The sequence below is a fragment of the Pterocles gutturalis genome, unplaced genomic scaffold (assembly GCF_000699245.1).
Source record: "Pterocles gutturalis isolate BGI_N339 unplaced genomic scaffold, ASM69924v1 scaffold12696, whole genome shotgun sequence".
Classification (NCBI taxonomy): domain Eukaryota; kingdom Metazoa; phylum Chordata; class Aves; order Pterocliformes; family Pteroclidae; genus Pterocles; species Pterocles gutturalis.
Window position 1 is genome coordinate 5,915 of NW_010105587.1, and position 26,045 is coordinate 31,959.

Below are 26,045 nucleotides of genomic sequence, written 5' to 3' on the forward strand. Positions count from 1 at the left end.
TTTGTTTGATGTGTTGGGTGTGCTTGTGTGAATTGTGGCTACATGATGCAAACCTTTGCAGTAAGACAGTGTGGAAATAGGTGTGACTGAAGTCTAGGGTTGTATTTCCCTGAGTAAGGCAGGGGCTGCCCTGTCTCTGCCTCCTTCTCCTGCTCTGTCCCCCAGCCGTCTTTTTGGAGATTGAAGTAAAATATCCCTCACATTGAGGACTGAGAGAGTTCTGTACGTGAGGTATTTTTGTCACCTAGGTTAGAATGTCTGGGATAGTGAGTAAGATACCTCCCTGGCCTCACTGGTTTATTGTTTTTAAATGGTTTTGGACTCTTGAAAATGGCATCTAACTATTATTACAGTGATTTTTATTATTGGTGTTATTTAAATATTATCAGAGACAGTGTTCATGGAAGTCATGTTGCTGGTAAGTACAGCTTGTTCTGGAAGCCACACAATGGACAGAATTTAAATCTTCAAATGTTTTGGGCCATACTTTTGAAAGTCAAGTAGGAAATTGCGTGCCTCAATTAATGTTTGTCCTCCTTTTTGCTTTGTGTTTTAAGTAACAAGCCAAACCCCAACCAGATCAATGTAAATAATGTCAAACCAGGAGTGGTAAATGGTACAGGAGTACAGGCACAGAACGCGGGAGCAGGACGGGCCTGTGAAAGCTGTTATAGTAAGTGACGTGCCAGCATGGCAGTTGTGCGTAGCGAGCGTGAATGCTGTGTTGCAGACGGTGAAATAAAAGCTGTGTTGTGGTGAGGGGTGGGAGAGGGGGCTTTGGAAGGGTGGGGGGACAGAATTTGACATCGCAGCATTTAAGCAAAGGGGGTTTTTTTTGGTTATTGGTGTTACATTTGTAAATAAAATTATGATGTATTAAAGGCGGAGTTAGTAAATGTCCTGCGTGATTGCAGGTAGCTGTTCAGCAAAGACTTATGTCACTAAGGGGTGAACTTGACTATTCTTTCATAATTTGTTATTAGATTTCAAAATATGTGATATCATTGTATTTGGTCTGTTGCCTGATATTAATATACTGAGTTCTAATGATGGTGCTCCTTTATGGGGAGCCTTTAGAGATGCTGGAAGATAGGACTATACGAGAAGTCAAATTACAGATTTCTTATGTTCTTTAGTTGTAAAATTAATGGATGGGGAGTTCCTCTCTTTCCCATGCTCTGCAGAAGTTGTTGTTTACCAGTCTTGCAAAATGAGAGCATTCAGTTTCATTGGCAGGAGATTTTCCCATCCTACTAGTTGTTCTTTTCTGTTCATGTTTTAAAAGGGGTTTATACGTGTAATAAATTCTGCTGAAATCACAAGTATGATTAACAGTGGTGATGACAGTGAAGCCATAGTCAGGCTTTTAGGGTTGGTTTGAGCTTTGCACTGGCTTTGTGGGGGTTTTCTTCTGTGATTGTTTTCTTTTGTGATGGTTCTAAAGAGAATAAGCTCTGAAAAGTGATCCTGTTTAAGGTTATATATAATTTCCACCTTTGTTATCTCTAGCCACACAGTCTTACCAGTGGTATTCTTGGGGTCCCCCTAACATGCAGTGTCGCCTCTGTGCATCCTGTTGGACCTACTGGAAGAAATACGGTGGCTTGAAAATGCCAACACGGTTAGATGGGGAGAGACCAGGACCAAACCGCAATAATTTGGTAGGTATCTGCAAAGCAGACTGCTCAGTGCTCTGGCCTGGAAAGCTAGGTGCCATGATATCTAACTAATTGTTCACAGTTCTTAAGTATTTAACAACAAAAAGATTGCCTTCAGCCTCCATTGTTGTCCTTGGGTTTGGTATTTCACGTCTTGCAGAAGTTGGCGCGTTTACTTCAGCTATAAGTAATTTGTTGCCAAGTACTGCCCTGGGGAAAAAAAACATCATTTGTTTAGCAAACTAGCCATCAAATGCATGGGATAACTTAATGAAGATGGAAAAAACTGAAATGCCAGCCAGTATTTCTGGTATTTGGTTTCCATGATTTGTGCTGTAGGGGGAAGAGGACTTTTTTTTTTTTTTCCATAAAGGGATTCATTATTTCCTGAAACCTGTTCCCTTTCCCAAGGCACATTCAGCGTTAGATACCACGAATAGCTAGTGGCTCTCTAGAGATCCCTTATCTTGTTTTTCTACTTCATTGTATTTTTAATTAATCCTCCTTCCTTTTGGATAGGTTTGCGTAAGCATTGTATGAGCTGCTTCTGTTTAATTTCTCCCCTTTTATTTAAAAACCAAAATGATCTGAATTTTTCTGAATTTGTTGGAAGTTCAGTCTGGAAGCATCATACACTGAGCTGATTGGAAAAAGTAGCTGCATCACATGGACAGAAGGATAGTGCACGCTGAAGTTTGGTCTTAGATTAATTTCTTTCCTCTCTCCTAGTCTTTGCTGTCATTCCCTTTCTCTTTCTTTAGTTTAACCTCTGTCCTTTCCAGGCTTCTGTTTGTCCTCTGAAGCTACCTAATTGCTGAGATAACTGCCAGGTTTTATCAGTCTTGTAACTCTTGTTTGTTAGTTAAAAAGTATGTAAATAGTCAGAGAGGGGAAAGCCTGTTCTCCACAAACTGAAATTTCCTCCTATTTTCCAACCGTGGGCAGGTTTGAGATAACCTGATACTAGTTTCCTTATTTTTTTGGTTGACTTAGTTGCTTCTCATGAAGTAGATACTTCTTTCACTCTCTGCAGTATGTCTTTCAGTATTCTTCTTTATTATATGCAGAGAATATTGGACAACTCTGTAAATGCGTTCCTTGTGTTCAGAGTAAGAATTAAAACAAATTCGTGCAACTTGAGACAAAAACATTCTTGCATGCTGTAAGATTGCTTTGGAAAGTGGGCTTGTGATGTATATTTTAGCCTAACAGCTGCTTTCTGATTTTCCTCTTGTTCTTCCAAATGCTTTCTTATAAGGAGTTTGCATTGTATATCCAGAGCAACTTAAGCACCCGAAGTTTGAGAGTCTGTCTGTTGGTTCTGTGAACAGTAAATCATGTGATAGCATCAGGTTACTTCTTTAGGTCTGGCTTTTGGATCCCTACTTTAAAACTTGGGACAGCACAGAAATAAATACTTCCCTGTGAAGAGAAAATGTTTACCTTTGTTTTATCCATTGAGATATTTTGGAAGAAAATTCCAAACGTTGATGGGTAAGATTTGGGAAATTGGGAATAGCTGGGCTGAAAATATATTTTCATCTGTAATACTGTCTCTGTTCTAATGTCTGTGAATCTGTAGTTGAAAGTGATGTTATGTGATATTCTTTCTCTTCTTTAAAACCATACTTCTAATAATTACTTTTTAGAAATCATATTTATTTTTCTTTCTTTCTAGAGTCCTCATGGTGTGCCAGTACGAAACAGTGGGAGTCCCAAGTTTGCTATGAAGACCCGACAAGCTTTCTATCTCCATACAACAAAACTGACAAGAATTGCCAGACGTTTATGTCGAGATATCTTGCGCCCTTGGCATGCGGCAAGACATCCCTATCTGCCTATTAACAGCGCAGCAATCAAAGCAGAATGTGAGTGGTGATGCAGCTGGGACCTCCTTGCAAAGGAGCTTTTTGAGATTCCTTTCCTATAAAGTCTGAGTTGCAACTTCTTGAGATGCCCTCTTGTAGCTAGTGTTCTCACAAAATCTAGCTATACTTTTTGTTTTAAAATATTCATGTTTGCTGTTACATCTACCATTCTGCAATTGTGGCCCGTTGACAAGACATGCTCGCAACCTGTAAAATTGCTTTTGATTGGAAAGCTCTTTCAGGACACTTGTTCTTCGTGTGGTTTTACTATAATGTCTAAGTGTCTTTACCCTCTAATTATTTTTCTTTGTTTTACAGGCACAGCACGTTTACCTGAGGCATCAGAAAACCCATTGCTGTTAAAGCAAGTGGTTCGAAAGCCTTTAGAAGCAGTACTCCGGTATTTAGGTATTAAAAAAAAAAACACCAAAAAAAAAAACCCAAACAAAAACAAAAAAACACCAAGCACAAAAAAATCCCACTCAAAAAAAAAAAAACCAAACCCCTAGCAGCTAATTCTGCTAACCATTTCTTTTTCCATTTGGTTTTGGATTTAGGTGCTGCTTCTGGATTAAAAAACAAAACATGAAAACCTTCCTATGAACTTGTCCTTTCTCCTTTTCCTACCTAATTTGGCAGATGCAGTGGTTCAGTTGTCCACTGTGGGCTCACTGAGCTGTATCAGAAACTTTTTCAAGTGAAGGGAGGGGTGTGTTTGTTGTGGCGTCCAATGTATGTGGAGACAAGTTACCATCTCCTAATGGAGGCATGAACGTAATGTTTTGGGAACAACTGGTCAGTCACCTTGTTCCAATTTTTGAGCTGTCTGGAGGCAGTTCCTGCAGTTGGGTCCTCCAAGAAACCTCTTGGGTTTAGGACAGTGCTGTGTCCTGCAGCTTGTGAACTAGTTGCTGGCTGTTCTGTGCTGGAGCTAGACAAGGGGACTATGTTTCCATTCTTTACTTTCTTCTTAGTTTTGGGTTTGTTTTTTTTACGGTTTTCTTGAGGACTTGTGCCTCATCGGCTGATCTGTGGGGCACTACTGAGTAGCTCTGTCCGGGACCTTGCTGTAAGTTTTCAGTGCTGGCAGAGGCCAGCTATGCGACATGCTAGCTCTGACTCCAAATGAAAGCAAAATCTTTCTAGCTAGAGTTACCCTGAGGACATGTCTCAGGTTGTTACAGTGGTCTAAGGTGAGTCTAACCACAGAAAGCTAGCTTGGACAGTGGTACTCAGAGGGCTTACAGATTAACAAGGAGATTGATTGCCTTTTTACTCTGATAAGAAACACTGGCGTTGATTTTATGTTTCTTTGAACACTTTTGTTGATGAAATATCGTAAGGCTCAGGGCTGATTAAATATTTACTGCTTCTCTGTTGAGTGTTGTACTTCTGCTGTGTACTAATGGGATACACAGGCTGAGAAACCTTTGGGTATGTATAGTGCAACCCAGTAAATCCAATAAAGGGAGCTTTGCTGTTGGGTAAAATCCTGCTTTTAGTAGTTGTGCAGAAGGTAGCAGTAGATTCTGAGATTTCATTAATGCTGTGTCAGGCTCTCCAATGGACTGTTGATCTGGGAAAGTGAGTGAAATAAACAGAGGGAGGCTGATGGGACTGGCAAGAATGTATTTTTAGAGGTGTAGTGCTCAGTGTGCTTTAAGTTATACATTACTCAGCTGTTGGGCCTGCGAGAGAAAAACTCAGTTGAAGCTCCCATGTGGTGTTGCTTATAACTTTCTCTAAATCTTTTCAGTTGAAAAGCGTGTGCTTGGTCTCTGCCTTAGTCAAAAGTTTTAATTCACACTGTGTTCTTTACGGTGGTGCTTTGAATCCTCGCTTCTTTGACCAGTTTAGAAATCATATTTTCTACAAATCTTGCAAAACTGGCAAAGTTGTGGTTTCCCCAGAGTTTAGGGATGTTGTGTGACTGCCCAAAGATGGCTTTTAATATGGAGCACCCCCAAAATGATCCCAAATTGTTGGAGAATAATGTTTCGGAAGTAGATATAGAGTGCTTTTGTTATCAACTCTTATTTTAGGATAGTGTTATGACATTGGTCTTAATATCTTCAGTAGAGGTGAACTCCAAAATATACTTAAAATGCTTTTATATAAATAGCAATCTCCAGTCAAAATTATTGACTCAGAGAGTCTGTATATAAGGGGAGGTATACTTGGTCACCTTGGAAATGTGCAAGTTTTTTTAAGATTTATAATTACAGTATCTTCACTAATAAAAAAACCCCAACCTTGCTGTTTTACAATAGAGTCTCATCCGTGTCCTCCGAAACCAGATCCTGCAAAGAGCTTGTCCAGTTCTCTCAACAATCTGACTCCTGCTAAGTTTACACCTGTCATTAATAATGGGTCCCCAACTATCCTGGGAAAAAGAAGTTACGAACAACACAATGGAATGGACGGTAAATATTTTTGAGCAAAGTATATGTTGTCTATATAGGCTTTTTCTTCTGTCCTTTCGGTATTCAAGGAGATTATTTAAAACTATAGTCCTTTATATAAATTCCAAGTTTCTTATTCTTGAGGGAGGTTAATTTTTTCCTTTTGTAAAAGTCACTTGTCCAGTTTCTCCGTCTGGGTGAGACACATGATGTGTGCTGCCTGGTGGTGCATGCACATAGCTGTTGTGCTAGTGGAACCCTGCCTAGGTTGACCAGCCTTGCAAATGGGATGGTGAAGAAGAAACTTCCCTTCAGTTTTTAAACGAGTACTATGAAGAAAACCTTAATAGCCTTTCCCAGTGATGTTTCTTTTTTCTTTTGAGGTTTACAGCTTTTTTAACCTGTAGGTTAAAATGAGATACACAGACTGAGAAACCTTTGGATATTGCAGCCAATTAAAGCCAATAAAGGGAGTTTTGCTGGTTTTAACCTGCAGATTAAAAAAGGGCTCTGCAGTTCCCACGTAGCTTTTTAACATGTGGATCACCTGGCTTTCAGCAAAGCTACCACAGGCTGCGTGCCGTTGAGAGAGGCAGGCTGCTGCTTAGCTGAGGGAGGCAGACATACCAGATCTGGCGTGGCATAAACCTGCTCCTGCCTTGCGCAGGACCAGAGCATTTGCTTTGGTTGGCCCTGTCACTGAGCACCTCTGTGCAGTGGAGTTTGGGCTTCATTTCCTCAAGAATAAAACTCAAGGGGAAGGTGTTTGAAGTGGGAGATAGACGCACTATGTTCCTGGCACGGACTCCAGGGCTCCATTCTGAAGAGTTGCTTTTGCCTTAGAGTGTCGGGGAAGAGAAAGTGCAGTCTTTTTCTCAGATGAAGATAAAAGGGTCTGCTCAAATGGTCTTAACAGGAGTGAGAAGATGGAGGGCAGCTCTCCTTAACAGCGGAAAGGAGCAGTTGCTTTAATGGTGACTTAGCAGGGAGGGAGATACAAAGAATCTTGTCTCATTTTTTACCTTTAATTTTAACTTTATATGTGGTTTATCTAAAATATAATTACAAACATTTGATATCTTATTGTTTGTGTTTTAACATTAAGAACTTTTAAAATTTGCTGCTGCTCAGGTTGCTGATGTGATGTTTTTCTCTTTTCTGTTCACTTGTGCTCTATCAGGCAACATGAAGAAGCGCCTGTTGATGCCTAGCAGGGGTAAGACCTTGAAGCTGTGCTCAGCTTATGCTAGGAGAGTGATTTTTAGTTTCATCTGCTGGCTTGTCTGTGCTTTGTGGCTATTGAGTCTGTGTGCACCTTCTGTGTTGATGTCTAAGTGTTCCTTGGGTAACCATTTCCACCCATGGTTATGCTGCTCACCTTCCAGGCTTTCCACATGCAGATGATAAGTCTTACAACCGTACGGAAGACATGAAGTGCTGTGTTCAGAATCTATTACTGATTCCTCAAATTGACAGAACAGTTTTCTAGTAGTTTTGTGAAACTGCTGAAAGCTGTGATGGTTGGTTTGAAACTAGGTGGTGTTTCACTGTTTGGCTTTTAAGAAATCAAAAGTTTCGTGCGTCCTGAACTACTTTAAATTCACATCAACCAAAAGAAATAGAAGACAATATTCACATCGCATACCAAGTTCAAGCCTCTATCCTTTCCCCTGTGAGTGGACAGTCTCACGGGTGAGAGACTGTGTGTTGTCTATTTGCAGTAGAAATGGTTTTCAAAATTTCCACAGGTTAAAAATTAATCTGTTCTGACTAGTGAAGAGACCTTGGAAGCTTTAGGTAGTGATAATGCAGAAAATGTACATGTGATGTCACTTAACCAAATTCAGTAGAACAGACCAATTTTGAATAGTTGGGATATACAAATGTCACTGAGAGACAGGTGAACACAAAAGCTTAAGCTTACGTGTTACCATGAAATGGCCCACGCTGCATGCCCTGATGTTAACCTTTGTGTTTAATGGCTGAGACGGTGGATGGCTGTTACCAATATTTGCGTGCATGCATATGTAAGTGCATGTGGAGAATACAGTAAGAATGAGGACAGTGATTGTTCTACTGTCTTGCTCTCTTTGGGAATTTATACCTTGATATTGTGTTGCTGAGTTTTAATGTGCTGTTTAACTTTTGTGTTTTGGGAAGAACAACAAAACCCTGCTGCGTTGGTCATTCTGGCTTCCTCGGAAGCTTTGCCCAGTAAGGAGGGATGTAGCTACAGAGTAGCTCACTGGATTTCCACAGCTCCTAGTGACAATCTGCTAATGGGCATGCCTGCTGCCCCCTGCTCAATGTCCTCATCAGCAAGGGGACTGCTGAGTCAGCAGATGACACACTTCTGAAGCCTTGAGGTGTGGCCCAAAGGAGGGAGGTGGAAGAAGAACTGACCCTTCTCTCAGGCTCTCTTTGTGTAGGCCACTGGATCTGATAACCTTGAGACCATTTGTGTGCTGGAAATGGAGGATTCTTGGTTCAGTGTTTTAAAATGTCTGTCTGCTGGTATTCATATTTGAGTAGATACATTTGAGTCATAACTGTTTCTGGAGCAGTTCGCAAAAGGAAGATTTTGGTGAAGTACCTGTTCAGGCCACTCAGAATCCATGTTTCTCTGAAGCATATGTGTGGAGTTGTGCAGGGCTGGCTCTCACCAAGCGCCTGCTGCTTTATCCGCTCGGTCTGTTCTCAGCCACACACTGAAATACTTGGAGTAGTATTTGCTCCTGTATCTGCTATGTAGCAGAGCACAAATCAGTCCCAGAATCTGCTTACCTGCTGGGGTAGTGAGTGTTAACTGGATATTCTTGTGAGCAGTTCACTTAAACTTTTTGGTTGAGATTTATTTGTGAATGGAAAATGTTTGTCATGCTGCAGTTTTGACATCTGGAATATTTTCTGCCCCTGGGTTGCTGGAAGCTTTGCAGAAACAGAGAGGGAAGGGAACCACCTGCAAGGAAACAAGGTTTAAAGAACTTTGATCAAGATCTACTGGTTACAGGGAAACAGATGGTGGAAGTTTGGTGGAGCTGTTTCTGGCCTGGAGCCAGTTTGTGTGTGGGTGCCACTTAGCACTGGTTCCCAGTTGCCTTGCACGTGAGCTGGTAAGCTTTGCTGGCTCTGGGCATGGCTAATGCGCGTTTCCTGTGCCATGCCAGAACTTCTCCTTGGCTCTGGGTGGAGTCACACAGACTTACTAGTTTGGGAGGTGCTGGTGAGAAAGGAGAGGAGGATGAGCACAAGTTGGAATCATTGTGAAGAAGGAGTGAATGGCAGCAAGAGTGATGAAGCCTTGTGACCAGAATTTCGGAGCCAGTGGGTTGGTATAAAAGGACTGAAATAAACCCATCTGTCCAGAATGACTGATTTTTTTTGTTATAATGCACCTAAAATAGAAGAAAACGATTAATGAAAGTAAAACCGAATTATAACCAGTTAGACTCTTCATTTACATAGCTCCTATATATATTATATAATTGCATATATATACTATAATAATTGCACAGGGGGCGTTGGTTGTTTTTATGTTTTTCTTCTCCCCTTAGTGGTACATGGTGGCACGCTGGCTGGTTTAGGTCTCTGGAGGAGTGTACTGCAAAGGAACACTGCTGTTAAGGCAACTCCATGGAGAGGCTGAAAATATTCTTTGTGCACAAATTTGGGTGCAGGACGACGCTTTGTCCATCTATGTTGACGTAGTTTTCAGGGAGGTGTTAACCTACTGCAGTGTTCTGTCAGTTATCCGGGGGTTTGGGGTTCCTGATGATGTGCTGTATTGGTGGCACCTGGAAGTTACCTTATGGTCTGGACAGGTCTCTGTGTCAAAGTCTCTGACATCGTGACAGTGAACAGCTATTATAATGGGCTTTAGCCAGAGTCTCTGGTGCTGAAGTCTTTTGGTGCTGGTATATTGCTTCCAGACTTATGGGAGAAGTGGTTATGCTGTAAATTAAGGCTGGTTGTTGAGCTAATTGCATGTGATGAGTTTGTAAAGCTTTCCTCATGGCCTGATCGTAATGCAGTATAAAATCAAGAGATCGCTTTTCAGGGAATGAGCCAAGTAGCAGCTTGTATTTCTGCTTCGTGTAAAGCACTGAGATCCATGTTGTGCCTGTGTATTGGTGGTCAGGTTTCTGAGGTATTTAAATTCCTGTGGGCACCTGCTGCCTTCATTTAGAATTAAGCTGTTTAACATCACTGAAAATTGAACTGTTCATGTAGGTTTTGGGGTGTTCCTTCACGCAGCACTGCTGGAAGATTTTCATCTGAGGCTCTACCATGCTGGGGGATTTAGGGCGATGGGTGGTCGGTAGTTAGAGTTCAGCCCTCAGAAAAGTTAATCAGTAAAGTGCCTTGATGAACTTGCTGTGTAAATGGAAACACCGTTCCTAAACGAGCTTAAATGATGACTGAGGGTGGAAGGGTCGGGAGTGGAAGACCACCTGGTCTATGGGTAGATGTGGGTTGGTCAGGTGAATTCTGTGTGAAGAGAGGTAGTAATGGGAAGTAAGGAAGGGCTGGGAAGAGGGGAACCTCAGCAGTGAGATCAAGGAGGAAATAAAAAGGAGACTTGCTGGTGGGCTGTGGCCAGAACTAGTTAAAACTAGTTATGGAAATGTTGGAAATTGCAGAACCTTATAAGAGTACTTCAGATTTTTCCTTTGGAATCTTGTTTTTTGCTTGTTTTTTCTCTTGCTACTGTTAACTCCAGCTGCATATCTTCAACTTTTCTTTTTCTTAATTATCCCAGTTTAACCCTGGAGAGCTGAACTTATTCAAGCTTTGAATATGAGTTGTCTGGCCAGGCACCTGTTTCGACTGGTGCTTGAATTCCAAGAACAAGAAATATTCTTAATCTCGTCTCTCTTCTCTCTCTGTCCACTCCATTTCATAAGAAGGATGTAGACCTTTCATCTGGTTTTTTTTTTTCCTCTTCTTTAAATTGCATTGGAGACATCATTAGGCATACGGTGGCCTTCCGAGCTCTTCTTCAGTGCTAGGTTAGCATGGACAAACTCCTCGAGATTCCTGGTTTTGGAGCATGAGAAGTACATGGAGTCTCATAAACTGTCAAGTACGGTGCGATGTTAAAAATGTATTAGTTTATTGCTTTTTCATAACTGCTCTGGAGCTTGGCTGACAATATTTACCATGAAACTTCTTCTAGAGAGACAGAGGATGTTTTATGTTCTGGACCTTGTTTACTTTTCTTCTTAGAGCTATCCAGTGTGGGGTCTGTGTGATACTTGTCTATGCAAATTTTTTACACCATGTTAGCTTTCATTTAATCAAATTTGGTTTTCAGGGTCATCACATGCACTCTAAACTTGGCAGAAAGAGAGAGAACATGAATGAGTAGCTGAAATAAAGGAAAGGCTTTTCCCAGCAGCAAACTTGCATTGATAAAATGGTAGCAGATCGAATGCTGAAAATTGGAGAGGGTTTATAGAAGAGCCATGAAAACAGTGAAGGGACTGGAAAACACACTGTATAATGGAAAATGCTTTTATCAAAGTGGAAGTTGTAGATGTTTGTCTCTGCTGACAGCAGCAGCAGAAGTGTAATAATAGAGGGCTTTTTAGTCTAGCTGGGAATGGAATAATGAGCTGCAGTAGCCAGAAGGTACAGCAGAAAAACTTTGGCTGGAAACAAACAGATTTTTTTGAGGGAGGTTAATTAACTATTGGAATACCTTGCTTCTGCTACTGGGGATTTCTAAACCGAAATGGAATGTCAACCTAATTTAACCTGTTCTGCTTCATTGTTTCTCATCTCCTTTTGGGGAAACGTAAATGAACTCCTGGAACCGGCAGCATTCATCCACCTAGCGTGGAATTAGTTTAATAATAAGAGATGAGCATGAAAGTGGAAATACTGTTCTTGATCAAAACCAGCTATTGAGGTGGGAATATAAGGAAGTTCTTTAGCATCAGCTGTGCAGGTGACCAGACTTATCTCAAAGATTTTTTTCTGGGCAACTTAGACATTGCAGAAAATCTGGACTTAGCTGTATGCATAAATTGCATTAAAATTCTGCCTTTGTCAGCAGTAGCCCCGATTGCCCTTCCAAACCAAAGGAAATCTGCCCGTCTGGGAATGCCTGTGAACAACAGGGAGCATTGGTCCTTTAATGAATAACGTGCTACATGGGGTACTGGGGAAAGTCCTGGCTTTAGCTGTTGACAGTGTAATGCTGCCTAGTGTCAAGAGAGAAAATGTTCAGTGCTTCTTAAAGGAATGACTGTTTCTTGCCAGCAGCAGCAGCACAGCTGGGAAGAATGACAGGTTGCTTGAAACGCTTTTTGGAGACCCCAAAAACCATGTGCCTGTGCAACTTCCTTGCTTTACAGTATATACCAAAAGTACAGATTCTTTTTGAGAATTGTACTTAGAATTTTATATTCAGATGTTAAGTGAAACTTTTTTCACTTGGCTTCAGCTTAGCTATGATACTTTGAGTAGTTTATTTTGGTGTTAGAGAGAGAGAGAGATCTGGAAATGAAATTGCAAAATGGGTACCATGCTCTGTGAATCAACTAGAGAAAACCATTTCATTTATGAGGGGTGGCATGGAGTAAGATGCAAATGTTGACTGAGAGTGCACATTCCAAAGCAATGGTAGGGAGCAGGTGTAATTAATACAAGAGGAAATGAAAGTGTAACAATGCAAGGGCACAATTGCAAATGCCCCTGATAATACAAAGCCTGAACTTGTAATTAAGTGGAATCATCATGTATGATACATGTCATATATATATATATATAAACACACACACACTCATGTATATGATGTGTAGTACTCCCAATTCTAAGAACAGTGAATAATTCAGTGCTCTCTAGTTTACATAGCTCGGATCAGCAAATTCTAAAGCAGTGAGGTGCATCGTTTTGTTGCCTCTTTTTTAACCGCTTGCTGTGTTACAGCCAGACAGAAAAGAACCCTGATGCTCTTGTAGGAATGCAAGTGGATAGTATTGATTGATTCAGCACCAAGATAGGCAGCAGCTCTCCCTTCTCAACGTGCTTGTCCAAGGGTAGCTACTGACTCGCTGTAGTTGGATGTCACTGCCCAGAAGTATTAGGAGGGTCCTTGAGGTACTCTTAGCAGAAGGTGCAGCTTTGCATGAGCAAACATATCATCTGCGAGGTACCTGTGAAGCAAATCAGTGTGAGCTGTTAGGCCAAGCATTTTAGGCAGTACTGTCGAAATCCAACCTTGTGGTTTATGTGCCAGGGTTAGTGAAAGGAGGTGGGTAACGAACCACTGCTTGCTCATACAAAATTAAAGCTCTTCTTTGTGGAATCTCTCACTTGGAGTTACTGTTTGTTTAATGTTGTCTTGGGTTTATCTGTCCAACAAAGAACTGTGATCACTTCTGTGTTTCATTGCAACCAAAACAGTCTTTGTTTCTGTATTTGTTGCATGGGGCTGGGCTACTGTATTCTGAACTATGTGCATCTTTCCTTTTTTTAACCTTAAATCTTTTTTTCCTTTTCCTTTGCCAATCTTGGTAGGAACTTATTTAGGTAAGTAATTTGCAATTTTGACATTGTTTTTATGTACAACAGAATTTTAAGAAAATGTTAGTCTAAGTGGTGTTTGGTACAATTTATGCTCTGTTCTGCTTGCTGCACTTCCATTCCTGAAAGTTTATAGCCTTTGACTCTTAGAAGGTAGATGCTCAATCTGCTCACAGCATTAACACACTCTTGGCAGTTTAGGAGACAGGTACTAAAGCCTTCTTATAAGCTTGCAAAAACTGTATGTGTGTGTATATGTCAACACACAGGGACTACTTCAAGTGAACCAGTAACTGGGAATTGAAATCTTTGTCCATCAAGCCACATTCATGCATGCATTTTTGTATTTTTTTTTTCTAGCTTGCTCACAAATGTGGTACTGTTGATGGTTTTGTTACTGCTGGGAAGGATGGAATCCCAGGAGAACGATTATTTTGGAAAAGGAACATGCATATAAAGAGTGTATGGATTTTTGAAAGCAATATATCGAGTATAGTAAACTTGCTGGTTGTAAAAGTGTGTGTTAAATTCTCTGTGTTCGTTGTGACCGCAGATGTGCTTATGAAAGTCACTGCATATTGCATGTTCTGCATGATACTTCTCTTTGGTAAACAGAAGTTAAAAACAAAATACCATCTGTGACTAATTGCTTGATGTTTTGGTTGGTTTAAAAAAAAAAAAGAAAAGATGAATTATGTTAACATGAGACGAAGGACCCATATTTTTTTGTGTGGTGGATATGCTGAAGATTGGAGTTAGTAAGTTCGAGTAAATATAAGTTTAACAACTCCAAATTATATCCATTGGCTGGAAGCTGGGCTACTCTTCCTCCTTGGTACTAGGGTCAGCTCTGTACAGACTTCTTGTGCCAAACTGTGGAATGGTCTGTAAATATACAGGTGATGGTGTGTATATTGAGGCACGGAAAAGCACTGGAAGATTTCTGCCCAAGTAGAAAACTGGCCACGGTTGGTGCTTATTCTGCAACTTCTTGATGCTTGCTGTAGTAACTTCATGGAAATATCCCTGCACCCCAGTTGGAGCTCGGCACGCTGCTGGGGGTTTAGGCTCTCCTGCTTCTCTAAATGCCAGTTGTGTTGTCCTGGTTTCCTGGTGCATTGTGTGGAGTTGGCAACAAAGCAGGCAGGCTGAATTTGTGCAGTGGGAGTAATTTTTAAATGCTGCCATTCAGATGCTGAGGATCTCTCGCTGGTCTCGCCGGGAATGGGGCTGGATCAGTGAAGAGCCTGCACGCCTACTCTCAGGCTTCCAGTGGGACCAGATGTGCTGGTTTGCTTCCCATCAGGATATGAGGTTCCCCAATTCCACTCTGTGTTGTTGGATGCCAGCTCTTCCCTGCTCCTGCAGCATGCTCTTGAGGTGGTGCTTGAGGAAGTTTGGGTGTTCTCTTGTCTTAAATTTAACAAATCTGAAAGAATTGGATTCAAATGATGTGAATTTGTTGGAAAATAAACTGGTGGATTGACTGAGAGGTTGTTCCCCCCATCTCCAAAAGATGAAGCTGCAAAGTAACAGTAGTAAGACTTGCATTTGCTGTTTGTGGTAGTCCTTGCCTACCTGCCTTTTTTTGGGGTGAAAGTGTATTTCATCATAATGAAAGGGTCATTAGGACATCATAGCCTGCTGTGTCTGGTTTTGAGCCAAAATGTCAGTAATTCTGCTTATGCTTGAGGAGCAGTTCTGAGGTCTTTGTCACCAAGCTGTGGGGAGTGGAGGCATGCTCTGAGAGTGTCAATTGATCTCTGTACTGTCATCAGTTGTTTTATTGCCGGTTCAGTAACTAGTGTGGCAAAAGACATCTATGCTTATCTGCAGACATACCTTCAATTTACCTTGTCCACATTTTATCCTCTGGGACTTCCTCTTTATTTCAGTGTATGGAGGAGACATTGGCATTCAGTGGGAGGAGATTTTGTTTTGTAGCACTTCAGATTTTTTCAGTGCTGTGGAAAAAATAATCTTGAGTTTTCAGAATATATTTCAATTTCTTTGGCTGCAGAAGAGTGGAAGATCTGCTTGGATTCATCATTCAGACATTTACACTTTGTGGTTTTAAAGGTTTGGTCGCCTCCTTTTTTGTTTGTTGGGTTTTTTTTTCCTTATTTGGAGGAGTCTAGTGTTGTTTCTGATGTGGAGCTATGCAAATTTAAGCAGCTCAACCTTAGATATAGTTGAAAAGAATATTCACGCTTTCTACCATGTGGCTTCTCTAGGCATCCCTCCATAAAAGACGGGTTTTTTTTCCTGTAGAGGAGCTGCCAGAACCCTGTTGGATTTTGCTCCTGGTTTATCTTCATATGCTGTCCTACTTTTTTAACCTGCTTGTGGGTGCATGTGCGTGAGAAATCTCCCTCTGAAAATGGAGCAAGCACGTCAGGGAGGACTCTGTCTCATACGGTGAGCTACCTGTCTGTACCACTCCTCACCCAGAGATGGTGGATTACTTTAGTTCTTAGAGGTGCCTCTCACAGATCTCATCTCTTGCACAGAAGCCACCAAAAACTTTTGGGTGAGAATCCATTGTTTGGACTACAGATGCATCTTGGTGGCTTGGCAGCTGTTCCACAGTGGGTTACAGATGTTATGCTGTCTCTCTGCATCTCTTTGGTGACCGTTCTGGGTAAAAGTTGCTCGTTTAATAGCAGTGCTTCAGCTGCATATGCTTTTAGTGTGATTTTTTTTTAATTACACACTGAAGCTAGTCTTTTCAATGTCTGTTTTTATATTTATTCTTTCAAACTCCCGTTATCGAAGTGTGACTAAAGGGAAAATTCCCAGGTAGCTAAGATCAGTATGCTAATTGATATCTTACTACTGTGATAGCAAGAGTATAAATTCTATTGAAACTAACTTTTTGTGTCTTATTTTACTGGAGCAAAAAGTTGTCATGGGCAGCTTCATCCTAGAAGTCACAGCTTACAGAGAGAGGTGTGTCCCTGGTGTAACACTGCTGCTTTGCTGTTTGAAGGCTCTGAAGCTTTGGGGCTCAGAGTGAGTAGCAGGTCTGCTCAGCCTTTGCTCAGTTTGTGTCAGTCTCAGCATCTTCTCACTGTGAAATATGCTTAGGAATAGTACTGTTACTGGCTGTTTTACATCCAGCAATGGTCCTCGCAGCAGCCAACTATCAGCCGCTCCTGTAGGCTGGTCTTTTCTGCCATCAAGAATGTTCTTAGCACAAGGAAAGAGCTGATCTGGAGTGTGGTTAAAATGAAATGTGTGGCTTCAATCCAGGGACTAGCATCAGCTGATTTACATCTCTCAGAGTTCCTGTGAATGGAGAAAAAGTTATCTGTCTGTTATGGAAGGGGGAAGGAAAAAGCAGGCTAGAGCTTAGCTCTGAAGCCAGCAGATTCAGGTTGCATCCTGCTGGCTGTGCTGTTTCACAGCATCTGTGGAGCTCTTTGTCCATCCATCTCAAACGGCTGCTCACAGCTGTGTTTTGGATGCGATTGCTGCTCCCATGTAAAAAAGTGATTATCTGGCGCCTACGTTGCCTTTGTCAACATCCGAAGGTTATTACTGGTCTTCTTACTTGCTGCGCAGTACATCTGCTCTACAGATTTGATGGAAATCTTTTTGGCAACTATTTCTTCATATCTCTGGATAGTTAGGCACAAAAATGCTGCAAAAATTGAAACTGTGTGTCTTCATGTTTGAAGTAGCTAACAGCATACGTCTATTCAGAGTGAAAAATGCACTGGATATATACTGTTGATTTTAATGTGTTGTCATGATATTCAATGCTCAGAACATGTCCCCTGTTCCGCCTTCCTCCCTCCCGATATGTTGCTGTGCCATGTGTTGCCTGGCATACTTGCTGAGAGTACATTGTGTTTGGTTTTACCGAGGAGAATCTCAAGGAATCTGTTGGAGTATGGACCATGAGCTGGAAAAGTTTATTTTTGCTGGATTCTTTAAAAAGTTTTGCTGTTTCATCACAGCTTAGCAGGCTAGCAATGGGAAATTTCAAAAGGCAAACTGGGAAGCTTGCTATAAATTCATATAGGACTCATACTGGTAACTTCTGCAGCCAGTGACGGCATTTGCTGATGTCTGTCCTGCTGTACCTGTTGGATTTGATGTGCAGACGTTTTGGTTCTCAGCCAGAAGGGGCTGAGAAGGATGGTTTGGTGCACTGATGTTAATGAAATGGTGTTTTCTGGGAGGATACATCTCAGAAAACGACACAGTGCTAGCAAAAAGGTTCATTAGGTCTCCCAGTCCATTCCGTGACGTACCCTGCTGCCTTACAGCAACACGTCCTTCTCTTCTGTCCCAATAACTGTGTGTCCTGCAAGGTCTCGTATGTTAAGTGCAGCTCAGCCTATACGCTGTGGCAGCGATAGGGTATCTGGTAGTACAGTGAATACACCAGTAAAATCCAGCTGTTGTGCTCGGTGCTTGACGGTGCTGTGTGTGTTACTGGGGGAGGGTTTTGTGCGACAGCTGGAGCCGCTGTGCTCTGTGACTGATGGAGCTACGCCTGTGGAAGTATTTACTTCTGTGGTGGGGTCAGCAGATACGGTCTGTTTGCTCACAGCTTGTAGCTAATGTCTGAGCTGAAGAGTTCCCTGGGGATCCAGCGATGGTAGGAAAGATTTTATTTGTTGCTGTCTTGACAGTGTATTATAATACCTTCCACTTTCTCCTTCTCAATGTCAGTAAATTCCTCCAAAACTCAAACAGAACACCAGATTTTTCCCAAGACTTGAGGAAAACCTCAGATCTGAAAGATGAGGTGTGGTTTTAGTGGTAGTTTGAAGAAAGGTGTGAGTAAACAGAGAAAAGACTGAGCAAATGGAACATGTTTTTAACTTGGGGACTCTGCTCTTCAAACTGTGTTGTTAAGGAAGCTTTTTTTCTCAGTTATCTTTCGAGGAGGGGAGAAGTTAGTTTGGTAGACAACTCTTGTTTTAGCAAAACAACACAGTTGCAATCATAGCTGCGTGTGTTTTGATTTTGTACTTTTTTCTGTCTTGGAAAAGCAATGGTCTTACCAGCTCTATTCTCTTTCCTGTTTGTTAGGTCTGCCTAACCACGGACAAACCAGACAAATGGTAAGAGAATGTTCATTTAACCAAAACAGGGAAAAGAAGAATTATTAACCCATGCTAGATAGAATACCCCATTAAACCCTAGTGTTTCACTTCCGTCTTTGCTGTTTGCAGCTGGTCATACTTCCCAATTAATTGAAAAATTTTAAAAAAATAATTATTTTGGGGCATATGAAACATCCAAGTGGTTAAATATAATTTAAACCTCAAATCTGTCTTAACTGTATATGTATAAATGAGATTCTTTTTGGAATGCAACATTTTTGTTTCTGCTCATACAGAAACTGAGTGGCTGTTTATAGCAAAGTTCTGGGATGTGTTTCTAGGGGGAATGTGTTTCACTGAAGGAGGAAGGCTTAACTGATGGAAGGGTTTGTTTGGAAAACAGTTTCTTTTTTTCATTTCTTTTTTTAGGAAGTTGGTATGCAAGTTGTCTACTGAGAATGCCTGGGGTTCATGTTATTTTTTTTTTTTTAATAAAAACGATTCCTAGCCTTTCATCCATTATGCTGAGTTTTATCAAAGGACAGAAGCAAATAGCCAGTCTGATTGCTGCATCTCTGGCAAAATGCTTTCTCATTAAATTCACCTTGGTTTGAAGGAGCCAGCGCAAGGGCTGTGCATCACTTACCCCCCCTTATGCAAGGCTTATGGGAGACTGCTTGAAGCATAATTTTTTTTTCCCCACAAAAAAATGATCTTCTGGTGTTGATAAAGTGGAGCTTGCCGCGTTAGGTGAACTGCCACAACGCATTAGTGTCAGTGGAGTCACTCTGCCATGGGTCAGTCAGCAGCAGGTATGATGGATGGTCACTGAATGCTGATCACAAGCATTATTAAATCCAATAATGTTCTTGGGTAGTGTGCAGTGTCAGGAGGGTGGGCAATAACTTGAGCATGTTGGTCCGCTTGTAATAACGAAGCATTCATTTGGTTTGCTACTTGAGCATCTGATATGAAGTGGTAAATTATATTTCTCCTTGAATTCAGCTTCATTTCTTGTCACTGAGGAGACTGGCTACTTGTTTGTGTCTGCTGAATAAACCAGCTCAGTGCAGTGGGAGAAATCTGTGATGACCTGACACTTTTTAGGTGATTTACGGTGAAACCCTCGAACTGCCTTGGTTTCTGGTTGCTTGATAAAGTGTGCTACTGAACTGGAAATTAAAGATCCATCTTTCAGGGTGCACCCTTTGAAACAGATTGCTCTGTACAGGTAGAAAAAGGGCATCCTGGAAGCACAGGGGTGCCCCTTCTAGGTATTTCCAAGAACTTCCTCCAGAGTTGTTCTCCTGTGTAAGTAGCACGTGCAGACAAAATATCCTTCACAACACTAATGAGAGGATTTTCGTGGAAAAATCTGAAAGGGGTAAAAACCAAAACTAACAGAAAAGCTTTTTATTTGAAACCTTTTCCTCAATAAACCTCAAATATAAAAGCAATTCTTTAAGTATTTCAGTGGTCTGCTGTGGTGTCAAAGTTGTCTTGTATAACATGGAGCTGGGCAAGTAAGAAATTAAATTGTTATTGCAGTGGTATACAAAAGCTTTAAAAAGCTCAGGATTTTAAAAGGTGGGATTTTGTTTAGCTCTAAAGTTTAGCTCCTAATTTTCTACAGGAAGCAGATCTTGCTAGCACAGTTGATTAAGGCTGGTCAAAAAAAAAAATCATCTATCATTTTTCATTTTCTCCTCAGATGAAAATGAGATAGACACAGGGTTTTGTTGGGTTTTTTCTTTGGTTGACAGACGGAAGTCCTCCCTTTCTAAGTCAGAGTGTTAAAATTTGGTTGAGGTTTTGCCATAACCTGACACTTAAGTACCTCATGTCCTCACCTTTCCTTTTGAGGTAGATCTCCCAGGCTGGACATCCCTCATGTGCACGTGCAGTTTACCAATTTTGTGGACAGAAGGGGGAGCCTTGGTGCACCTGGGGAGATGGTCTGACCTCAGAAGATGGCCTGTGAAATACCAGAATTAAATTTCTACTGGGGTGTTTTCTGACCAGCTTTAATTTATGCACATCAAACTTTCTGGGCCCTTACTTTGCATCTTTCCTGACTGTCCAGTGTTACTGATTTCAGTGGGATTTCTCAATGTGCTAATCAGCAGACATCAGAACTGGACTTCAGATGATCAAGGACAGCTGCATTTGAGAAGCTTAATCCTTTGCTCCCTTGCATCTGCACCTTTCTTAATAACAGCTCATATTTTTCCAGTGGAGTGGAAGGGAACTACTGTGGGTCTGGAAAATAATACCTGTATTGATACACAAAGCAAATGTATTACATATGGGAAATCTGTGGTGTTAAATGCTAAAAGGATTTATGATGAAAGCTGCTAAGCTTTGTAGTTCTAGGTTTGTTTTGAACAACATATTTAATATATCACTAAATATTAACCTTCCTTGAACAAAAAGGATATGGGTAAGTTTGGTACCCCAGAATAACTGTAATTTCAGATCTTTGTTTGATTTGCTGTGTAGTTGCATTTTCCTTCCCTGAAATCAATAGAGTTGCTCTAGATTTATGGTAGTAGCTGAAATCTAAGTCTTATGCTCAATCTTTCAAACTTGATGTCATCTTTCTGACACAGCAACAGATTATTGGTGATGCCTTCTATTTATTATTTGTCCTGTCGCTGGAATATTGCTGCCCTGTTGTACATTGAAGGTGCCTGACTTCTGCTTGTGGACAGTTGCTTTTATGTGAATTCTGTGTTCAGTCATGGGCAAGAGGGGACATATTCACCAGAAACTTTCAAGAGCTGATATGCAAACTTTAATTCTCTTTTCTTTGTTTGAGTGCTTATCACATGCTGCTGCAGGTTTGTTGCAGTCTGTAATTGTACTTTTTTATGTATCACGTTAGGGACCAAGCCGAAACTTGCTGCTCAATGGGAAATCATACCCAACAAAAGTCCGATTAATTCGTGGTGGATCCATGCCTCCAGTGAAAAGGAGGAGGATGAACTGGATTGATGCACCAGATGATGTTTTTTACATGGCCACTGAAGAAACCAGGTAGGAAACTTGGTCTTTCAGAGGATTTAAGGGGAGGTCTTTTTGTTTGTGTTCCTTGTAGGTGTTGCAGCTGATTTTGTGGTTAGACAGGGATCTCTTCAGCAGATCTGTTGGTACAGACTGAATGCAGACACCACTGCTGGTGTTGAGGTGGATAAAGGCTGTGATATCGCTGATCATATCTGATATGCCTAATCATGCACTTGCATTCCAGAGAAAGCAGATTCTTCTTCTTCCAGAGCAGTTCCTGTAAGAGAGGGGCAATAATGGAAGGAAGACTGAGGTGTGGGGAGTTCACATGGTTCAGACCCGTAAATGCCTTTGGAGGTCCCACAGCAGTGTCTCAGTAACAGGACAGGGGCCTTCTGGTGCACAGGTGGTGCTGAGGAACAGAGCCTCCTACACTTGGAGCTCTGCATGCCCTCTTGCATGCTGAAGTGTCTTGTATTCCCTCTCAGAACATCTCCTAGTGTGTCTGAGTAACAAAACCTGAAAGTGACACGGAGGGTTTCTGGGGGCTCAGTTGCCTCATTTCTTCGGTGATTTGCCACCAGTAGTGGTGAGATTTAGTCCTACAGTGTCGTCTTCCTCCTTTGGTGGGACTGCTTCTGCTAGTCCTTCTTGTTAGTCTGCCCACAGGATAAAAATAGTAAAAGAAACTTTCCTTGCATGAGTTTCTCTTTAAACTCTGTCTACAGGCTGCTGACAGAGTGATAGACACTGTGTGGCCTGATCCCCAAAGCAAAGCTTTTGTGTGCGTGTTCCCAGTACTGTGTTGCTCCTAGGGAGGGAGGAGTGCTCCTGGATGTGGTTAGAAAGGTGGAAACATAAGCTTGTGTGGTTTCCTCACAAGAACTTGATGCCTCTCTCCTGGGTAACCTTGAAGAAAGTCAGAGCCCTGAAAACCTGAAACCACAGCCCTGCTTTCAGCCCTCTCTGCAAGCAGAGGTGCTCTCTGGCTTTTGTCCATGTCTGAAGCGTGGAGTTATCAAGAGTTTCAGTATCAGTGCCCCAACAGGCAGAGAAGCACTTACCCTTCCCTTCAGTACCTAGCAGAGATGGACCTGGCAGTTACTGGATGTCTGAGCCCTTACGAGTGACCAGGGAGACCAGGAATTTTAAGTACTTTGTCCCTTAACGTTACTACTAAATTTGGTGCTACTCTGAGTATTCATTTGTTCAGCATGAAGTGCTCAGAGTCCTGACATCCCCAGCCTCCTCCTTAGCCTGCAAAGCATTTCAAGTGTCAAGTGACTATTCTGTGGGCCTAGTGTCAAAGATGGGCTTCACAGACAAGCTGAGACTGGTAACATTCAAGTTACTAATCACTGATCTATTGGATCACCAGATTTCAGTGCAGGAAACCCCCCTGTTAGAACTCAGAAGAAATAGGAAATTGATTTCCTTGTCAGGCTTGTTCCTTTAATGCAGCTGAGCATTTCACACCAGCATACATCTTTACCTTGTCTTTCCCTTTTTTTGTTCCTGCGAGATGCTGTGAAAATAAGCCGTGGGGTCTCTTATATAATTGAAACTAAAGTGAGAGAACTATTTAATTTTCAAGGGAAGTGGTAAAGAGGTACTGGGATCCTGTTACAGACCTTCAGCTCTGGCAAATTATGTGCCATTGCAGATGCGGGGTATACAGTCTCTATCTAATTCAGTCCTTAGATGTTCAAGGCTTATTTCATAACCCTGCATCTACAAAACACTTGACATCTTTATCGTCCAACCCACAAGAAATACTGCAGGTCAGTGGTAGTAACGTGTCAGTCACTGCTACACGGTCCTGCCCTTTGATCTGTACAGAACAGTGAGAATATTCATCAAGTGCGATGTTGGTCGTGAGAACAACTTACTGTGGGGGCACAGAAATGTCTGCTCATACAGAACCACTGATGGAGGCAGGAAGGATCAGTCCCACAGCAATCAGCACATCTCTAACACAGGAATAAAATCATAGTGCCGTGATAGACTTCAGTTCAGTGAGACCTTATCTCTTCCATTTAAAAAAAAAAGGAAGAAGGGGCTTCTTTGTCTGACAGCCTTGCTGCTTAGCTGACTGATGAGTGCTGAAAAGAGATGTTTGACAGCCTGCTGAAAAGCAGGGAAGCCTGAGCGATGTAGCATTGTAAGCGGCACGGGTTTTCTGTCGGGCGTTTCACCTCTAACTTTTCCCTGAACCATCTGCTGCATTCCAGTGACAAGAATGTAAGGCTTGTTTGTGAGCTCTGAAACAATCTGAGCTTTGTGTTGGCTCCACAGCAATCAATCTAGCAGCAATATCTGCATATCATCCTCCAGCTGAGGGTCAGGCTGTGTTTTCAGTCACAGAAAGCAGGTTTTCCTAAAGTTTTACGCCCTCCCTCCTCCCCCTTTTGGGGGGCACCGTTGAGAATGGTGCTAGAAAACTGGATAGCTTTGAGGGAACAGTTTGAAAAAGTTGGTCAACTGAAAAGAATAAGTTTTTGAATTCAAGCCTCACTAAGGAACTCAGCAGAGTTTATAATTTATGCAAGCGGAGGCAGCGGGTGACCTGATCAGAATCTAGAACTGCTACAAGACGTGTTTGTGATGGCAGCGTGTCTAATTGAGCGCATGCAGATACTGTAAGAAGCTCTGCTGGCGAAAAGCAGATCAGCTAAGCCAGTCTTGGAAAAATCATCACATCGAGAATTTATTTTTTTTCTCCCTACCACCACTTTTCCACCCTGTTCTCTTCTCTCCCCACCCTGTGCCCTTTCAGCTTTAGAACTGAGCAAACAAAAGGAGTGTGTCTGTGTGCCTGAGCTCTATGTAGCAGGCTTGTTCTGTGCAGTGGGCAAAAAAAGCAAGTGAACAGGTAGAGACCAAATCTCACCAGAGAGATCTTCAGCTGAAGTTGTTGATTTTTCAGCTCTGGTGGTGGGGAGGGTAAATTTTTTGGGAGGAAGGAGGAAGTATTTTGACCAGCTTCTTGTACAAATATGTCTTTTCTTCCGTTTTCTTTTTCTTTTTTAAATGAAAAATTTGCCCCCAACCATGTTGAGTAACCAAAAATGTAAAAATTATCTTTGAGAGATAGATAGTTGAGGTGTGGACTGTAAAGCCTTCCTCTAGTCCAGTACCATGTCTCTCATGGGAAGTTAAAAAATCAGAAGGTAGGAGCCTATAAGGGTAGGCAGTGCTTCCTTATCAGACCCTCCTTGTTGCTCCAGTTCCTGAACTGAAGGCTGTAGGTACTGATGAACCACTATGAACCACTCTTGTGAATATTTATCACTTTTCTTTCTAATCTCTATGTGCCTTTGACCATAGCAACATCCTGTGGAAAGGAATTCCTCATTTTAATTACATAGTACATTTTTCATTGTTGCTGTTTTTCTTTCTTTCTTTCTTTTTTTTTTTTTTTTGAGCTACTTCCTTTAGCTCTAAGGCTGGTATTGACAAAAGGAAATGAGTAATCCTTTTGTATTGTCTCTTTCTACCTTGTTTTGCTAATTTTAAAACTTCAGTGCATGCTCTCTCTATTCTGTCTCTCTTTTACTTTCTCCCCGTGTAGAAAACCACTCCCTGCGCCTGATAAGACTTGTTGCTAGTCTTGTAACATATAGGGAAGCTCTTAACAGATGCAAGACGTGAATATTGCCCATTTCTAGGTTGGGCACATGCCAGGTGGGAGAAAGAAGAGGGGGAGACACCCTATCAGTGTTCCCAGTGTGGGGGAAGGCCTCCAGTACTGGTTCAGTGGTTAGTGGCCGTCATGCAGCTCCCCTATGGCAGCTCAGCCTGGAGGCGTAGCTCCATGGGAGCCCAAATGTTGGTGGCTTGTGCTGCGAGGGGTTTCTTTTGAAGAGACAGCTGCATGCACCTGCTTGGGGCTGGGGGATGTCAGGGCACTCCATGAGAGATGGATTAGCAAGCAGGAAGGGGACCAACATTGCCAGAAGAGGTTTGGTTGTAACTTGGCTTTGTAAATTCCCACAAAGCTGTCACAGCAGCATGTCCAACCGATGCGTCTGCCTGCATCAAAATAAATTTGTGGTATGGAAACAGGCTGTCATAACTGTTTCATGTGTTATATTTACAGCAGGGGACCCCAGTCCTATGAGGCTGGACCAGAATGCCTTCTGCTCTGCAGGGGAAGGATTCTGTAACAGAGAATGCAATTTCCTCTTCCTTGGTGGGTTTATAAATCAGAAAACAAAAGTTCCCCCAGGGAAGACATCGCTGAAATAAACAGCGTCAGCCCACCCCATTAGCGAGCAGCCTCTGGATGTGCAGGCCTGGTTTCCCTTGGAGAAACTGAGAAACCTACAGTGCCTTAGCGTTTGGTCTCTGTAATCAGTTCCTTTCTGCCTTACTGTCTGCAGGAAAATCCGCAAGCTGCTTTCCTCTTCTGAAGCCAAGCGAGCCGCCAGACGCCCTTACAAGCCTATTATCCTCCGGCCCATCCAGGCAGTGCAGCTCCGCCAGCCCATGAATGATGAACCCATAATCATTGAGGATTAA

General features: G+C 41.9%; 1 protein-coding gene across 1 annotated transcript; it reads left to right on the forward strand.

The window, feature by feature from the left end:
- Positions 1-557: 557 nt before the first annotated feature.
- Positions 558-26,045, forward strand: LOC104471940 (metastasis-associated protein MTA1-like; the record flags this gene model as incomplete). The annotated part of the gene is made up of 9 exons (XM_010087456.1): positions 558-673; positions 1,510-1,661; positions 3,337-3,526; positions 3,845-3,934; positions 5,797-5,949; positions 7,109-7,144; positions 18,505-18,536; positions 21,403-21,554; positions 25,907-26,045. Coding segments are annotated over 9 exons (1,060 nt in total), but the record flags the coding sequence as incomplete, so codon positions are not given.